The following is a 17,352-nucleotide window of genomic DNA, read 5'->3' as shown; positions in this document are numbered from 1 at the left end:
AGAACAAAGGGCACCTGGGCACAAATTACTGTTGAGAAATTATTTGGAATATTGCCTATAGTTTCACTAACTTTTAACTTCAAAAAGCCAAAGGATTGAAACATTAGCAGCTTCTCTCACTTTCCAGAGATGCTGCCTGACCTGCTGAGAATATCCAGTCATTTCAGTTTTCATTTATTGCCAGCATCTGCACTAGTTTGGACTGTTGAAAAACATAAACAAGGTCTCCGGTGTAAAAATGATGCAGATTCCCTCTTGTTATTTGAGCACAGAAAGAAAGTAACCAGATTGAATAGGTCCAGTTGGTGAAACAGTAGAATCACAAGCACAAATTGATTAACTTGAAAATTATTCTGGGTATAGGATTGAGATAATGGCACCATTTCTAGTCTCATGGAAACTGCTATGCTCCAAGATTGGAGAAATGGTCAAGTTAATGTATAAAATCAAACCAGGGGTTAATTCAGGATGTGAAGGTTGTAGAGTGCATATTTTGGGCTTGGTATTATATGAAGAACCTGGGAATTTTTTTCAAGAGTTTAGTCAGGTATAGGCCTGTCCCACTAGGCGATTTGTTCGGCATCTGTCAAAGTCGTAGCAAATTGCCGAGCAACCGGCGACTGGAAAAGTCTACAACAACCTACCACCTAGCCGACGTCCAGCTATGGCAAGCTACCGACAACTGGCGACCCATTAGGGCATCCACCTACGACCACACCTACGTCCACCCACGAAAAGCTACGACAAGGTAAGACAATTCAGTTGCCGGTTGATGTAGATAGTCGCCAATGGAATTCACCATAGTCAGCACCGGCGACAACCTACGTCATCCTGGCGACACCATACAACAGCACCTACGTCAGGAGAAGTCAAGCTACGCTTACTGGCGTTAAGCCAACTGTCGCCGAAAAGTTTAGAACATTTCAAAATCCAGTGGTGACCAGAAAAACGGCACAATTCTTTGGGCAACTGAGGAGACTACTCATGACCATACAGGCGACACCCTGGCGACAGCCTAGTCACCTGTGGTCGGCTAAAATATAGCCTAGTGGGACAGGGGCATTAGTCGATAAATGTTCAATGGACTAATGCTTTTTCTAAGTTGTTGTGTATGTTATGGAATCTGATTTCATCTGTGCAATGTGCAACAAATTACAGTAGACAAAATTTTAAAAAGCCACAATTTATGAAATATTTTAGCAATTCATTACAAGATGATACCATATAATCACTGACTGCTATTTATTTACTGTATTTAACCTTTGCTTGCAACAAGCTGCCAAACGTGAAACTCAAGCGTGGTGATTCCACGAATGAAAAAGTTGACATATGAAGAACGATTTAGCAAGTTAGGCCTATAGTCACAGGAGTTTAGAAGAATATGGCAATCTTATTGAAACAGAACATTTGAGGGGGATTGATAGAGGATGTTCACAGAATAGTTTCTCTCATGGCAAGTATCTAGAATCAGGGGAGAATAGCTTCAGAATAAAGAGTTGCCTGTTTCAGACAGAGATGAGAAGGAATATCTTTCGAGTTGAATATCTTTGGGATAGGTGTGGAGGCAGCATCCCTGCATAGAGTCAAAGTAGAGATTGACATCTAAATTACAATGGAAAGTCAGGGCAGAAGCAGTACTGAGGCCAAGATTTGAGCAGACAGAGTGCCAAAGCAGAATCGAGGCGCCAACTGGCCCAACTTTTTGTTACTTATATATCTTATCCTTTCTCTAATCTTACCATTAAGGACCCAATCTCTCTCCGGCTGACTTTTATCTCCATGAATGCACATTGCCGGCCAGCTACAAGAATGAAATAATGTTATTATTCATATCTTTGTGCGACGCAGGCTAATATAACAATACTGCATCTAATTTTTAAAACGTGAACGCAGGTTTATTAACTTCATCAGACGATGCTGCCACTGCCATAAGCATCATCACCCCCTTATTCACCCCTTACCACAGAAAATGTACCCAATCCTATAAAACATTGTTCTGTGATTCACAGGTCTGTGATTTTTACAATTGACCTGAAACCTTAACGGTTTCTTCCTTCACAGTTGCTACTTGATCGGCTGCAAATCTCATGCATTATCAGTTTTTACATCAAGTTTCCAGCAATAATTATTTTGTTTTTCATTCAGTATAGAGCCACAAGTGCCTTTCACCCTGCCTCAACGAAGCACACCAATTATGGTGATCCATTGAAATTTGACATCTGAAAGGGCCTGTCCCACTTGGCGAATTTTTCGGCGACTGCTGGCGTTATATCAGTGTCGCTAAATGATTTTGAACATTTCAAAATCCAGCGGCGACAAAAAAATGTTGTGACACTTGAAAAAACACTGCGCGGCATACGTCATCATGCCGCAGATTTTTCGGTGACCTGATACGTCAGTCAATGACGTCGGCAGTCGGCAAAAAAAATTTGCCAAGTGGGGCAGGTCCTTTAGGCTAATTGTTCTGGCTCCCGGTTTGTGAAGGTTAGATAGAGCTTACCCGTCTCTCCTCATCCTGCGGGTCAGGTCATCACAACGACGTTTAGTTTCTACAAAGATGATAGTTTTGTTTTCTTTCTCTGCCATAATTTCCTCCATCAGATGGAGCAGCCTATAATTAAACGTATAAATTCAAACATTAACGACAATTTTCAGGAAGACTCGACCGAGCTGTCATAATACAATTCAATGAATTATAAAAACTGAACAACTCACTTCAAGTCCTTCTCGGTTTCCTGACACACATCAATAATTTGGAGGATGTTGTGATTGGCACTCAATTCCAGGGCTCCGACATTGATCTGGACATATTCCCGTAAGAAGTCCTCTGCCAGCTGCCGGACCTCTTTTGGCCAAGTGGCACTCCACATCAAAGTCTGTCTATCCGGCTGAAAGAAACGTTTGAGGTTTTCCATCATGAAACTACAGCACCAATTGCAATTTCCTAAAATCTTAATATCCCAGCCATGAATATATTTAGCATTACATTGCACTGTGCCAGAATGAGGAATATTTAGGTCCAAGATAAATGAGCAGCACTTGACAGAGGGAAAAAACCTTACCCTGATCTGCTCCACGATTTTGCGAATTTGAGGCTCAAAGCCCATATCCAGCATGCGATCAGCTTCATCAAGTACTAGGTAAGTGCAACGACGAAGATTGGTCTTTCCAGCTTCCAAAAAGTCAATCAAACGGCCTGGGGTTGCAATGCAGACTTCCACTCCTAGAACAAGGCAAAATACAAATCACCATCTCAAACAACTTAGTGAACTTTCTACACCCAGCAGGTTAGTGTCTTTGGAAGGAGGAACAGAATTAACATGTATGGTCGATGTCTTTTCATGCCACCACCGTACACCTCCTATTTTGCACTCAACCTCTGAAGGCTGTAATCAGCAACATGGGCAGCAACTATTGCTGTTCCCCAGCAGCGCTGGACCGGGTGTTGCCGGGCAGCCCTCTTGTGCCGCTGCGCTGCGTGTGTGACAGAAGTCCCACTGGGCTCTCAGTGATGGCGCTCCAGGATTTTGACCCAGTGTCCAGGCAGTGATGTCAATAGCAGGAGATCCTTACTCGGTCACAGCAGACAATAAAGAACACCCCCCCCCCCCCAACATGGTCCGTTATAACGTGTTTACTGTATTCCCCAAGGCCCTATCATATATTGCATGTCTCACCCTCATATAGTCTGTCCAAAGTGCAACATCTCACAATTATGGGGATTAAATTGTATCAGTGACTGCTCTGTACATCTCACTAAATGACCACTATTGGGGTTTCTCAAAGACCCTCTCCTACCAGCAACACTACGAGATGATTTAATAAGCGTACCTCCTTTATTCATAACCAGAAGGTTCATGTATATTAGTAGTAAGTATTCTAGAACCAACCCATGTGCTATTCCATGGGTTAAAGTCTTCTAATTATGAATATAACCTTTCACCTTCCTCTGCCTCCTATCACCAAACTAGTTTTGGTACAATGTTCCAATGTGTCCTGAATCATTTGGGCACTAACCGTTTGGATCAAATATAGGCACAAAATGCTGGAATAATTCAGTGGGACAGGCAGCTCTGGAAAGAAGGACTGGGTGACTTTTCGGGTCAACGCCAATCTCTTACGTGGTAACTTGACAAAGGCCTTACTTAAGTCCACATAGAACATATAATCTGCACTGCTCTGTTCAATACATTTTGTTATCGCTTCAAAATAATACCTGTGCATCGATGGAATAGTAAAACCTGAAAATCCAGAGCCTTCTTTGTCGGATCAACATATACAGAAGGCTTCAACTTTGGCACAATGTAACACTTGTGAAACAAAATGTGTGTCATTGTCCCACATACCTCTCTCCAGGTCTCGGATTTGAGGGCCTTTGGGAGCACCGCCATAAATACATGTACTCTTTATCCGTGAAGATTTCCCATAGTCTTCAGAAACCAGCTGCACCTGCTGTGCCAGCTCACGTGTTGGTGCCAACACCAAGCACTGTGAAAGGACAAACCCAGCTATGAAAAACATACCGGCCTAAAACAACATCTTTAACATCGGAAGAACTGTGATAAACCTTCTCAATATTCTCATTCAGGAACTTGCCGTTCAACACAAGTTCAGCACATTTTCATCAGTCAATTCATTATTAGATTGGGGTGTGAGATTGCAACCACCCTGTTTCGACTAATGTAATCAACCTGACGTGCACGAACATTACAAACAGGTCTACCCATGACCTACTTTAGGCTGTGCACGCCATACGCAAGAAGAATTATCAGATTTAAACAAGCTACACATGGAATATATTCAACATAGTTTCCGAGGAATAGAGCTGGTGACAAAGACAATTCGGAAAACGCTGGAAATACTTAGCAGTAAACTAAACTCAATAAACAATAAAGTAAACTCAATTCAGAATCCACAAAGACAGCTAAAAAGTGTTAATATTTCAGGTTTACAACATTTTATCGAATATGGTAAGACATTAGGACCATCTGCATGCTCAGTTAAAAGGGTCAAGCAGTATCTGTGAAGGCAAAAGGTATGTACTAGCATTTCTTGTCGAGACCCTACATCAGGATGGGAGTGGGAAGAGGAAAGATGGCCAGTATTTAGAAGTGTAGGTGAGGCATGTGCAGATGCTCGTCAGTGATAGGCGAAACTGCTGTTTTCCAGCAGCCCTTTTTTTTGCTCCAGATTCCAGCATCTACATCCCATTTCTCCAATTTCTTCACAGCGAATTTACGTTCCAATACAGGGAGCTGGCGAGCTCAGAACATTTGGCTATCTATTGAATGCTGGGTTTAGAAAATATCCATGTTTCTTTGAAGCTTGGTTCAGTGCTAATTTCCCTTGACATTCTTCATGTCCAGGTTCCACTGCTTCCCTACACTCCTCTGGTTGATAGAATCATACAGATAAACAGCAGAACAGGACAATCAGCCCACCTAGTCCACTGACCATGAACCACCTATTTACACTCATACATTAATCCCATTATTTATACTCCCCATAACCTCATTAATGTTCAACCACACCTACACATTACAGTGGTCAATTAACCTATCAAACATTTGGGATGTGGGAGGAAATTGTAACAGTTGGAGGAAACCATGCAGTTATATGGAGAATGCATAACTTCAGCAGAAAGCACTCGAGGTCGGGATTGAAACCAGACCCGTGGCACTATGAGGTAGCAGCTCTCAGTCCTAATACTGTGCTAGTTCTCAAGCGCACGTTCACTTCATTGAGGCCATTTCCCAGGCTCTCTTTAACTTGTTTTTCGCTCTTTAAGCTCATTGGATTGTGGTGACCACATTTCTGGAAAATTGTAATGATCTAAAAGGTTACAAGGGAGATTTACTAAAATGAATTCAGCACTTTGGTTACATGGAATAGAATGGACAAAAAACTAAGAGGGGAGCAGTTTGGGCAATTTAATACTGTGAAGGATCCAAACAAATGCAATAGAGATTATTTTAACATTAGTTGAAGGGTCAAAAATCAGGTGATATTAAAAAAAAATGCAAATGGCAGAAGAACCAGGAAAACCTTAATGTCATGCAGCTGCAAGGGGTTAGTCTGGAATAATAATAATAAATTTATTTATGGGCGCCTTTCAAGAGTCTCAAGGACACCTTACAAAAATTGAGCATGTAGAGGAAAAACATGTAAGGTGAATGAAATAAATAGTAGAGATATGACTAGTACACAAAGTAAAGACAGAATTCAATACAAAACACAGTATGAGGCAATTAATGCACAGATGAAAAGGGACGGGGACGTGGGGCTAAGGATAGGCAGAGGTGAAGAGATGGGTCTTGAGGCGGGACTGGAAGATGGTGAGGGACACGGAATTGCGGATCAGTTGGGGGAGGGAGTTCCAGAGCCTGGGAGCTGCCCTGGAGAAGGCTCTGTCCCCAAAACTGCGGAGGTTGGACTTGTGGATGGAGAGGAGACCGACTGATGTGGATCTGAGGGACCGTGAGGGTTGGTAGGGGGAGAGGAGGTCAGTGAGATATGGGGGGGCCAGATGGTGGAGGGCTTTGTAGGTGAGGACCAGGATTTTGTAGGTGATCCGGTGGGAGATGGGAAGCCAGTGAAGTTTTTTGAGGACTGGAGTGATGTGATGCCAGGATTTGGTGTGGGTGATGAGTCAGGCGGCTGCGTTCTGGACCAGTTGGAGTCGGTTGATGTAGGTGGAGCTGATGCCAAGGAGAAGTGAGTTGCAATAGTCCAGTCGGGAGGAGATGAAGGCATGGATGAGTCTTTCAGCAGCAGGCGGTGTGAGAGAGGGTCTGAGTTTGGCGATGTTGCGGAGATGAAAGAAGGAGGTTTTAATGACATGGCGGATGTGAGGCTCAAGCGAGAGGGTGGAATCAAAGATCACGCCAAGGTTGCGGGCCTGGGGAGATGGGGAGACAGTGGTGCCGTCGATGGTGAGAGTGGGGTTATTGATTTTGCTGAGTGTGGCTTTGGAGCCTATGAGGAGGAATTCTGTCTTATCGCTGTTGAGTTTGAGGAAATTATGTTGCATCCAGGTTTTTATAGCTGACAAACAGGAGTTGATATGGGAGAGGGGGGGGGTTGTGGGGGGATTTGGTGCCAAGGTAAATCTGGGTGTCATCAGCGTAACAGTGGAAGTCCAGATTGAAGTGGCGGAGTATCTGACCAAGGGGGAGGATGTAGATGATGAAGAGGAGGGGGCCGAGTACGGAGCCTTGGGGAACACCTTGAGTGACTGCGGCTGTAGCAGAGGTGTGGTTGTGGAGAGAGATGAAGTGGGATCTGTTGGAAAGGTAGGAACGGAGCCAGCTGAGTGCAGCGCCTTCAATGCCGAGGTCTTTTGAGTCTGGTGAGCAGGATGTTATGGTTCACTGTATCGAAGGCTGCGCTCAGGTCGAGGAGGATAAGGATGTTGAGGGAACCAGTGTCAGCAGAGGTGAGGAGGTCGTTGAGGACTTTGAGGAGAGCAGTTTCTGTGCTATGGAGGGGGCGAAAGCCAGATTGGAGGGGTTCAAGTAGGTTATAAGTAAGGAGGTGGGAATGAAGTTGCGACGCAACGATACGCTCCAGGGTTTTTGAAAGAAAGGGGAGGTTTGAGATTGGGCGGTAGTTAATGAGAGAGGAGGGATCAAGACCAGGTTTCTTTAAGATTGGTGTAACGGCAGCAGTTTTGAAAGCGGAGGGGACAATTCCTTGGGACAATGAGGAGTTGAAGAGATTAGTGAGGTAGGGGCAGAGAACGGGGAGGCAGGACTTCAACAGGGGAGTGGGGAGAGGGTCGAGGGAGCAGGTAGTGGGTTTGGAAGAGCTGATGAGTTTGGAGATTTCAATAGGGGTGACCAGGTCAAACTGGGAGAGGAGGCAGTGTGGAGGAGGGGTAAGGAGGTCAGTGGAGATGTTGAAAGGAGGGGCCTTAGTAGGTGGTGGAGTAGATGCTGGGGAGTCGGGTACAGGGGATAAATATTGATAGATGGTGCTGATTTTATCAGCGAAAAAGTGGAGGAATGAGTTGCAGAGATCCGGAGTAGAGGTAGGGAGAGTGTTGGCTCGAGGCTTGAGGAGGTTGCCCACTGTGGAGAAGAGGGTTCTGTGGTTTAGGCAGGGATCGGTGAATATGGAGGAGAGGTAGGCAGATTTTGCAGCAATGAGGGCATCTTTGTAGTCAGTGAGGTGGAGTTTGTAAGCTTCAAGGTGGACTGTGAGAGATGATTTCTTTATAAGTCGTTCGAGTTGGCGACCAGTCTGTTTCAGTTTACGAAGTGCAGGTGTGTACCAGGGTGAGGATGTGTTGAAAGTTACGGAATGCACTAGAATCAGCCTATTAGCAGAAGTTGAGTCAATTGCAGCTTTGAAAAGGGAGCTGAACAGAAACAGCAGAGAATTTGCTGAGCTATAAACTGGCAGGGAAGTGGGATGCGATAGATTGTTCTTGTATAAAGGCAACATATACTCAAGACATAATTCCATGAACTTCCTCCATTCCATAAACCCGCCACAGGAAGCAAAACATGCGCAGAAGATATTTGTAATGAAGTTTAGAACGTTAAACCAAATAACTCACAATGGGACCGTCGCCTCGCTCCAGGAATGGCTGGTGGTTGATATGCACAATGGCAGGCAATAAGTACTGGAAATTAAACAAATCAGTTAAAATTTAATCATTTAATACACATATTAAGCTCTTCCATTGAAACAACAAAATGATCAATTCTCTCATGCCACTTTTAAATTAAATCTATATTGAAATCAGACAATATTATATCTGAAATACCATGTGCCCGCTTTGAAGATGCCAGTCTAGTTACTATAGTTAATTTTAAAATTAAAAATAATAAGTTACTGCAGTGAATTGTTGATGGTATTCACAGTGGCTTGAGGCCCACTGACCATTTCTAACAGGGATCTTTGATGTCACAAGCAGTCAACCTCTGACTTAATGGCATGGACATTAAGTTCTGGAATTCAAGTTCCACCATTTTGCTAACAATTGACAGTAAAACCCATTGATGGTAATAAATCATTTGAACTGCAAACGAGAAATACCCAGGCAACTTTCCATATTGTTGGATAGATGCCACTGCTATAATTTCATCGGAGCAGCTTAGCTAAGTGCCCATGCGGTTCTGGAGAGCAAGTCCAATTAACATTGGGCATACATATTATCTCGACCCACAGCCTTTCCAAAGCATCCATTACACAGAATCTCTGATGTTTCTTGATATCAAGAAGTGAATGGACTTGGATAAAGGCTGGTGTCAATGATTGGATGAAGGCTGGTTTCGAGAGGTAGCAGAGATGAATCATCTGCTTGACATTATTGAATGAACACAATTGAGTGCTTCGGCTTCTACACTCATAAGCTTCCTCCACCTATTATAAGTTTGATAGTCCAACCATTAGAAACTAAACGTTACAGGGCTGCAGAATGTTAACCTCATCTGTTGATTGTTGAATCATTGTTCTCTGAGTATTGCATGCTGCATTTGCTATTCAGAGGACATGCTAACACTTTAGGCATCCCCAGGGCTTCTCCCAATATGTCCTGTGGTACTACCACCTAATCATGAGTGAATCCCCATCTTGACATCAGCAGTTGTGCAATGAATATGATGGGGAATGATGTTGTTGAAAGTGTTTTCTGTATTTCTGTTATTATCAATGAGAAATGTGAAAAATTGATGCAGTTATTGGTATTTCAGAATTTCAAACCCGACCACCTCTGTGCCTGCTTCCACATGCAATTGCTGCCTACTCCCAAATGGCACACCAGGAATGAAATTTTATTCTTTGACCCAAAAGGAATAATGTTGTAAGTACGTACAGCGAGCGTTTTGCCAGATCCAGTCTGTGCAATTCCAACCATATCACGCCCACTGAGCGCTGCAGGAAAGCCCTGGCACTGTATTGGTGTCGGCTCCACAAAATTCAGTGAACACAGAACATCCATCACATAAGCTAGGAAAAGAAGCAGCAAAACATTAATGCCAGGCACCTGGCATAAAGAAATCCAGAAACATCAGCTCAGGAAATCAATCACCTGGCACCACAGGAGAGACACTCACCTTCATGGTAACTTATCGTCATAAAGTAATTTGGCACAACATATGGTCATAAAAACTATCTAAAAATGTCATCATAATGCAATGTGCTCTTTTTGAAGACTCATTACGGGGGGAACAAGCCAAAGTGAGAACATATGGCATTGTCAGTGTGGCCTTCAATTACACCTTTCACCAATAATTAATGAATGGGGAAAACAGGATATAGCTGCGTGCATTACAGATAACGATAATTCTGCAGGTATATCCTGTTCCATTCTTCCAAGAGACGCTCACCTGTACTTTCTTTCAATTGCAAAAAAGATGCATTAATTACAGCAAAGCATGCTGATAAAGCTTGCAACAAAGTGCCATGTTTGTATTTAAAATTGGAATGTTACTTGTTCATTCAGCCGATTACCAGGGAAATAAACTTAAGAAATGTGTTAAGCGTGGTTACTAATGTCAAGCTACATTCTAGCCCATCATGGACTGAAGAAGTCCATTACACAGTAAAATCCTCCAATGCTTCAGTTTATCACAATTCCAAAAAGCCAATGTAACTTTAGCAAGTCCCAGATCAATTAAAAAAAATTTGAAATGAAACAGAAATTACTGGAAATATTCAGCTCAGCTTCTGTAAAGGGAGAAAATGAGCCAATGCTCTGGACGATGACTTTCATCAGAAGTCTCAGATCTGTGGCCGTCCCGGTGCTTCCCAGGAATACAAATATTATTCTCTGTAGTACGCAAAACAAAATGTATCTAGATCAAGTGAAACGCTCCTGTAAATTGCCCCTCATGTGCAGAGGCAATCGTTAGTGGGTGGGGACTTAGTGGGTCGCTTCCACCCTGTATCCCCAAACTAAAGATACAGACGAGCATAAATACATTTAAAAAAATGCTCTGGCTTGCAAAGGAAGAATGTGCTCAATGAGAGAATGGTGCCATAGTCAGATCAATCAATCACAGTCAAACCAACCAGAGCTATCAGGGTGTAAATCTATAACACTCTAATAGTGGCAACACAAGTAGGTAAACATGTTGCTGCTTTATAAAACAATGGTGAGGCCACATTTAAATTATAGTGTGCATTTCTAGTCGCCAGATTACAGGAAGGATGTGGAGGCTTTGGAGAGGTTCACCAGAATGTTGCCCAGAGAATATTTGCCAGAAAAAGATGTTGGACAGACTTGAATTGTTTTCTCTGGAGTGCTGGAAGCTGAGGAGACTACAACATTTCAGAACGATAGATAGAACAAATAACCAAAGACTTTTTTCCCGGGTATAACCGTCAACACCACCGGGTGGCGCCGTGAGAGGCAGCCTCACCGACAGCCTGTCTTGTCCCTTTCTTTGTTGTTTTTAGTCTGTTTTATTTGTATGTTTTAGTTAATCTTTAGTTTTTGTATTATGTAAGGGTGGGGGTGGGGGAACCGTTTTTTAAATCTCTTTCCTCGACGGAGATGTGACTTTTTCTGTGTCGTATCTCACTGCGGCCTAACATCGTGAAGCTGGCAGTCCCTGTTAAGGATCGGTTTTGGGAACTCCAGCTGCAAGAGCTTTGACCGCCCCGATCGCGGGAGCCTCGATCGCCGACTGCGGGAGCTTCGATCATCCCGACTGCGGATGTTTCGATCGCCCCGACCTCGGACGAAAAGGAGGAAGAAGGTAAAAGTTATTCGCCTTCCATCAGTGAGGTCACCGAAAGTAATATGGATGGTGCCTGCACTGGTGGGGACTCAAAGGGATTGCCGTGAGTGCGGTGTGGCCCGGACAGTGGACTAATGGCAGTGGGTCTCCGCTTTTGCTGTGTGCCTAGGGATTTTCACGTTGTGGTGGCTGTTTATGTTTAATTTTCATGTAATTTTGTATCTTGTTGCTCTTTTTTGGTATGACTGTATGGTAAAATCAATTCTCACTGTACCTCAGGGTACACGTGACAATAAAGGACTATTGAGCTATTGAAATGCTGTGAAATGAAATGGAGGAATATGCATCACGTGCCGGGAGCTAGTTTAATCAGACATCAATGTCAGCAGATACCACAAGTGTTCCTGTGTTGTACTGTTCTTTCCCAACCTCTCTCTCAGGTGCAAAAGCTTTAAGACTCAGCGTTGAAGCTTTCCTACCTAATGTTATTACGCATTCAGCATAAAACTGGAAACCCCAATCGAGATGACCTACATTCAAAAGAGTACCACAGGGTACAAAGTTGATATCTAGCAATTCCATAAATAAGCTGGCGAGAGGAAAGTGATTACTACATTTGAAGAACTTACAAGGAAAATTGGCCTGATGAAACTGGAACACTGGTTTTGGGCAGTCAGCTCCCTTCAAAGTAATTTCTTTCTTCCGACGGAAATCCTCGATATCATACTGCCAAGAGAATAAATAGCAATCCAAATTAAAACCGCTTGTTAACTTCAATAATTAACCAAGATAGCAATGCTATGACTACCATTCTCTCAATAATCAGTGCAAATTTGTTTCCAAAAGTTTTGCCAAATCTACAAATTACCTGCCACTCATCTTAAAATAATCAGTTCCCCATTACTTTCTCCAAACTCAGTTTGACAGGATCCTTAAATATTCAAAGATGCTTCAACATTGAAAGGCACTATGTAATGTAAATGTAAGCCCGCGATTTATTCATATTTTATAGTATGTTGATCTACGTTACTTTTAAGACATGTCCCTCTGTATCTTTAGCTCATATTTCTATTTTCTTACCAAAATATGTACGTGTATATGTATTTTCATTATTCTGCCCACTGAACATCTTTCTGTACCAAACTGCATGGCTAGCAATATATTCACATCAATGGCCCCAAACCCATCTCATGTTCCCACCGGATATTTTAAGATATTATTAATTTGCCTTATCCTCTAGGATATTCTGACCAATATTCTACATCCTAAAAAGAAAATAATTTTCCATAGTGCTTCTAAACAGAACCATCAAACTTTATGTCACGACTAAACATAGAAAAATAGGTCAGGAGTAGGCCATTCAACCCTTCGAGCCAGCACCGCCATTCAATATGATCATAGATGATCAGCTAAAATCAGTACCCTGCTTTTCCCCCCATATCCCTTGATTTTTTTAGGCCAAGAGCTAAATCTAACTCTCTTTTGAAAAGTTATGTGGGAAAATATATTTCAGCTGCAGATTGAAAGTAATGCTATTATTTCTGACTTCAAATATTATGATACACAACAACTAACACTACACACATTTTCACAAATCTTATTCACACAGACACAAATTTTGTCAATTTTCTAACAATGCACATTGTAAATTGCCAGGATTCTCAAATTGTTGTTAACAGTCACAGTGTCCTCCCATGATCAGAAAATGCTATGGGAGCATTTGCCACAGTTGCTCAAGGGCATGGACATTTTAGAAAATTAAGTAAAGAAATTCTAATTCCACTTGTCAGTATGCATGAAGTGATGTAGATTTAATCTGCAAGTCAAGCCTGGGTCGGCGCCGCGGAGTGTTGGTGCTGCGGTCTATGGGAGTGCCGGCCAACGGACGAGTATGAACCACGTTGAGTGAGGACGCTGCTACAGAGGGAAGGAACAAAGGAGGACCCGGCGTGAGGGAGTGGGAACAATGTAAGAACCGGCGTGGGGGGGGGGGGACTGCCGTGAGGGAGGGGGAAGAACAATGGAGGACCCAGTGTGGGGAAGGGGGAGAACAAAGGGGACCTGGCGCGGATACTGTGCGTACTTTGTGACTTTCTCAGCACCCTTATGTGCCGACTATTTGCATACCTTCGGTATGACTGCAAATAATTTCACTGTGACTTGTCACATGTGACAATAAAGTATTCATTCATTCATTTAACTCATTGCCTGAAGCAAACAAAAAAGTGTACATAGTTGTGGTCTCAAAATTCTTTATAACTGAAGTAATCTTGCATTTTCATTCGTCTGGTAATAAAATATGTAAAATTGGCCTTTTTATTTGAGTGCTAGTCTGCTTAGTTTCATGTCATTGACAAACTTGGGAATGTTAGGCAAATCATCCACAATGATAGTTAATCATTATTGACAAGCATTGATTGTTGCTGTATCAGGTCATGAATTAGAGCACAAAATTAATTTCTACAGGGATAAAATTATAAAAGATTGTGGTTAAACTAAGGATTGGTGCCAATCTCATAATTTAGTGCTTCTAATATAACCCCAGCATTCAACTAAGCATGAAAAATAAGCACTGTTAATTACAAGATTTTACAACAGTGTCAGGCAATATCATACAATGGAATGTGTGAAAAAAATTACACGTACCGGGGTTAATCTAACCACTTCAGGGTGCTCCACATAGAAATTCTTCTCAAATTTCGGCAGCTCATCCATATCCCACTTCTTCTTTCTAAGACGTTCTCCGGGCTGACCAAACTTCTTTCCCATTGATGAGCTTCCACCAAACCGTGGGCCATTGCTGCTGAATATAAGTCCATTAGAAAACAACAACCAAACAACATTCGTTAGACCTGATATGACATCCATCCAGGGTAGACAAAAATGCTGGAGAAACTCAGCGGGTGAGGCAGCATCTATGGAGCAAAGGAAATAGGAAATGTTTCGGGTCGAAACCCTTCTTCTTAAACATGACATCCATCCAATTTCCCTCCACAGATGCTGCCTGACCGGCTGAGTTCCTCCAGCATCTGGTATTTCACATAGCTACGATTTCTGTATGCATTAGGGCAGTTGTCACTAAACACTACCAGGAAGCATTATAGGCAACGAGAGGCTAATCTGCGTGCTGAAACATTCCTCCCTATGTCGACTGACTTGAATATTTCCACAGAGTGCTGGAATAACACAGCGGGTCAGGTAACATCTCTTGAGAATAAAGATCCATCATCTCCATTGGTTTCAGTTTTTAATTACAGATTTCAGGTATCTGTGGTTTGTTTTCTACATAAAAGTTTAATGCATCTGATTCTGAGAGTTTAGATTTCGTGCATGGACGTGTCCATCCCGGGACCCACCGAAAGACACAAAATGCTGGAGAAACTCAGGCAGCATCTCTGGAGAGAAAGAATGGGTGACGTTTCGGGTCGAGATAGAAATATAGAACATAGAAAATAGGTGCAGGAGTAGGCCATTCGGCCCTTCGAGCCTGCACCGCCATTCAATATGATCATGGCTGATCATCCAACTCAGTATCCTGTACCTGCCCTCTCTCCATACCCCCTGATCCCTTTAGCCACAAGGGCCACATCTAACTCCCTCTTAAATATAGCCAATGAACTGTCCTCAACTACCTTCTGTGGCAGGGAGTTCCAGAGATTCACCACTCTCTGTGTGAAAAATGTTTTTCTCATCTCGGTCCTAAAGGATTTCCCCTTTATCCTTAAACTGTGACCCCTTGTCCTGGACTTCCCCAACATCGGAAACAATCTTCCTGCATCTAGCCTGTCTAACCCCTTAAGAATTTTGTAAGTTTCTATAAGATCCCCCCTCAATCTTCTAAATTCTAGTGAGTACAAGCCGAGTCTATCCAGTCTTTCTTCATATGAAAGTCCTGACATCCCAGGAATCAGTCTGTTGAACCTTCTCTGTACTTCCTCTATGGCAAGAATGTCTTTCCTCAGATTTGGAGACCAAAACTGTAGAGATCCTTCTACAGACTGAGTCAGGGGAGAGGGAGACTAGAGATATGGAAGGGTAAGGTCTGAAAACGACAGATCAAAGCAGACGATAATATAGGGAATGGTTCATTTTTGGATGAGGGGAAGGTGACAAAGAGACAAATCAGTAAAATTAATCAGGACAGTGAAACTAGTCGGAGAACTAGGGTGGAGGAAGGACGGAGAGAGGCCTGGATAGAGTGGAAAGGATGTTTACACTAGTGGGCAAGCCTAGGACCAGAGTCTCAGATTAAAAGGATGCTCCTTTAGGAAGGAGATCCTAAAGAAGGAAGAAGAGGAATTTCTTTAATCAGAGGGGAAAAGGCAGGAACGGGGTACTGATTGGGGATGATCAGCCATGATCACATTGAATGGCGGTGCTGGCTCGAAGGGCCAAATGACCTACTCCTGCACCTATTGTCTATTGTGTGAGTCTATGGAATTCGTTAGGTATTTTTAAGGCAGATTTTTGATTAGGACGGGTGTCAGGTGTTATGGGGAGAAGGCAGGAGAATGGGGTTGAGAGGGAAAGATAGATCTGCCATGATTGAATGGTGGAGTAGACTTGATGGGCCGAATGGCCTAATTCTGCTCATATCCCTTCTCAACATGAGACCCACGCGCAACTTCCGGTGTTACTGTCACCGACGTCATCGGGCATGGATCAAGGACCCGGATGCGAGTGGAACGTCGACACCCGATGATTGACGGGGCCCCCGGCCAACCAGAAAGCGGCCAGACCGGACCAACCAGGAGGCGGGAGCGGACGGAAGGCGGGACCGGCCCGCGGCCACCGGCTCTAACTGGCGCCGACCGACCCCGACCAGGCCCGGCCCAGCCCAGCACGCACACCGAGCGCTGCCCATAGGCCTCCTCACTTACTCACTCGCCCGCCCGCCGGGCCGGCCATCCCCACCTGCCGCCACACACACACACACACCCCCCCCCGGCCCCGAGCAGATGCTGCCCGACTCGCGGCTCCGGCCGCCATATCCTTCATGCGGGTGACCGCACTAGGCCCGAGCCTAACCCTGCGATGTCAACCGGTTTATTTTTCACCCTCCCCCACGGTTTTTTCTGGCCCCGAGATCAGATCCTTTACCTTCCCCGGTCACGGCCACGATCGCGGTCACCGCCGAAACCTCTCATGTTGGTTTGTTTTTGTTCTCGGGCTGAGGGGGACAATGAAGGCGCAGCGCTCGTCTCTTCTCGTCTCCTCCGTCGGTGGGTTGGCCGCTCGCTCTGCTCCACCCGGCAACAGTGACGTCACCACGCCAGCCCGCCCGCCGCGGCTCCGCCAATCACTGCTCGCCGAAGGGGGGGGGGAGGGGCAGAGGTCGGGGAGCCTGGGTACTGGGAGGGGGGGAGGGGAAGTCAAGTTTTATTGATATACGCACACACAGAAAACAAGCAAGCAATAACAAATGTGCAGGAAAGAACACATTTGCTGGAGTAACTCAGCGGGACAGGCAGCATATCTGGAGAGAAGGAATGGGTGACCCTTCTTCAGAGGAAATAAATAGTGCCCGAACTCTAGAGCCTGGATACCGGAGGAAGAGTCAAGTGTGTTTTATTGTCTTATGTCCCAGACAGAACAATGATGTATATATAACAATATAATAATTATATAAATATGTATATACACACACTGAACATTTTCTCCT

General features: G+C 43.9%; 1 protein-coding gene across 2 annotated transcripts in view; it reads right to left on the bottom strand.

The window, feature by feature from the left end:
- The window catches only part of ddx17 (DEAD-box helicase 17), a 29,431-nt gene extending 12,486 nt beyond the window's left edge, over nt 1–16,945 (bottom strand). Inside the window, exons 1-10 of one of the 2 annotated variants that reach the window (XM_033013545.1) lie at nt 16,791–16,945; nt 14,337–14,490; nt 12,320–12,416; nt 9,821–9,954; nt 8,561–8,626; nt 4,347–4,488; nt 3,063–3,223; nt 2,716–2,888; nt 2,501–2,611; nt 1,740–1,801 (exon numbers count right to left, since the gene is read on the bottom strand). In XM_033013545.1, the coding sequence (XP_032869436.1) occupies nt 1,740–1,801; nt 2,501–2,611; nt 2,716–2,888; nt 3,063–3,223; nt 4,347–4,488; nt 8,561–8,626; nt 9,821–9,954; nt 12,320–12,416; nt 14,337–14,490; nt 16,791–16,837 (1,147 nt within the window). In that variant the 5' untranslated portion in view covers nt 16,838–16,945. The remainder of the gene's footprint in view (nt 1–1,739; nt 1,802–2,500; nt 2,612–2,715; nt 2,889–3,062; nt 3,224–4,346; nt 4,489–8,560; nt 8,627–9,820; nt 9,955–12,319; nt 12,417–14,336; nt 14,491–16,790) is intronic. The other variant, XM_033013546.1, reaches the window with a different exon arrangement.
- Between the last annotated feature and the right edge of the window lie 407 nt (nt 16,946–17,352).

The sequence above is a fragment of the Amblyraja radiata genome, chromosome 38, assembly GCF_010909765.2.
Source record: "Amblyraja radiata isolate CabotCenter1 chromosome 38, sAmbRad1.1.pri, whole genome shotgun sequence".
NCBI lineage: Eukaryota > Metazoa > Chordata > Chondrichthyes > Rajiformes > Rajidae > Amblyraja > Amblyraja radiata.
The sequence above is the reverse complement of the archived record's forward strand: the minus strand, read 5'-3'. Positions and strand labels throughout refer to the sequence as shown.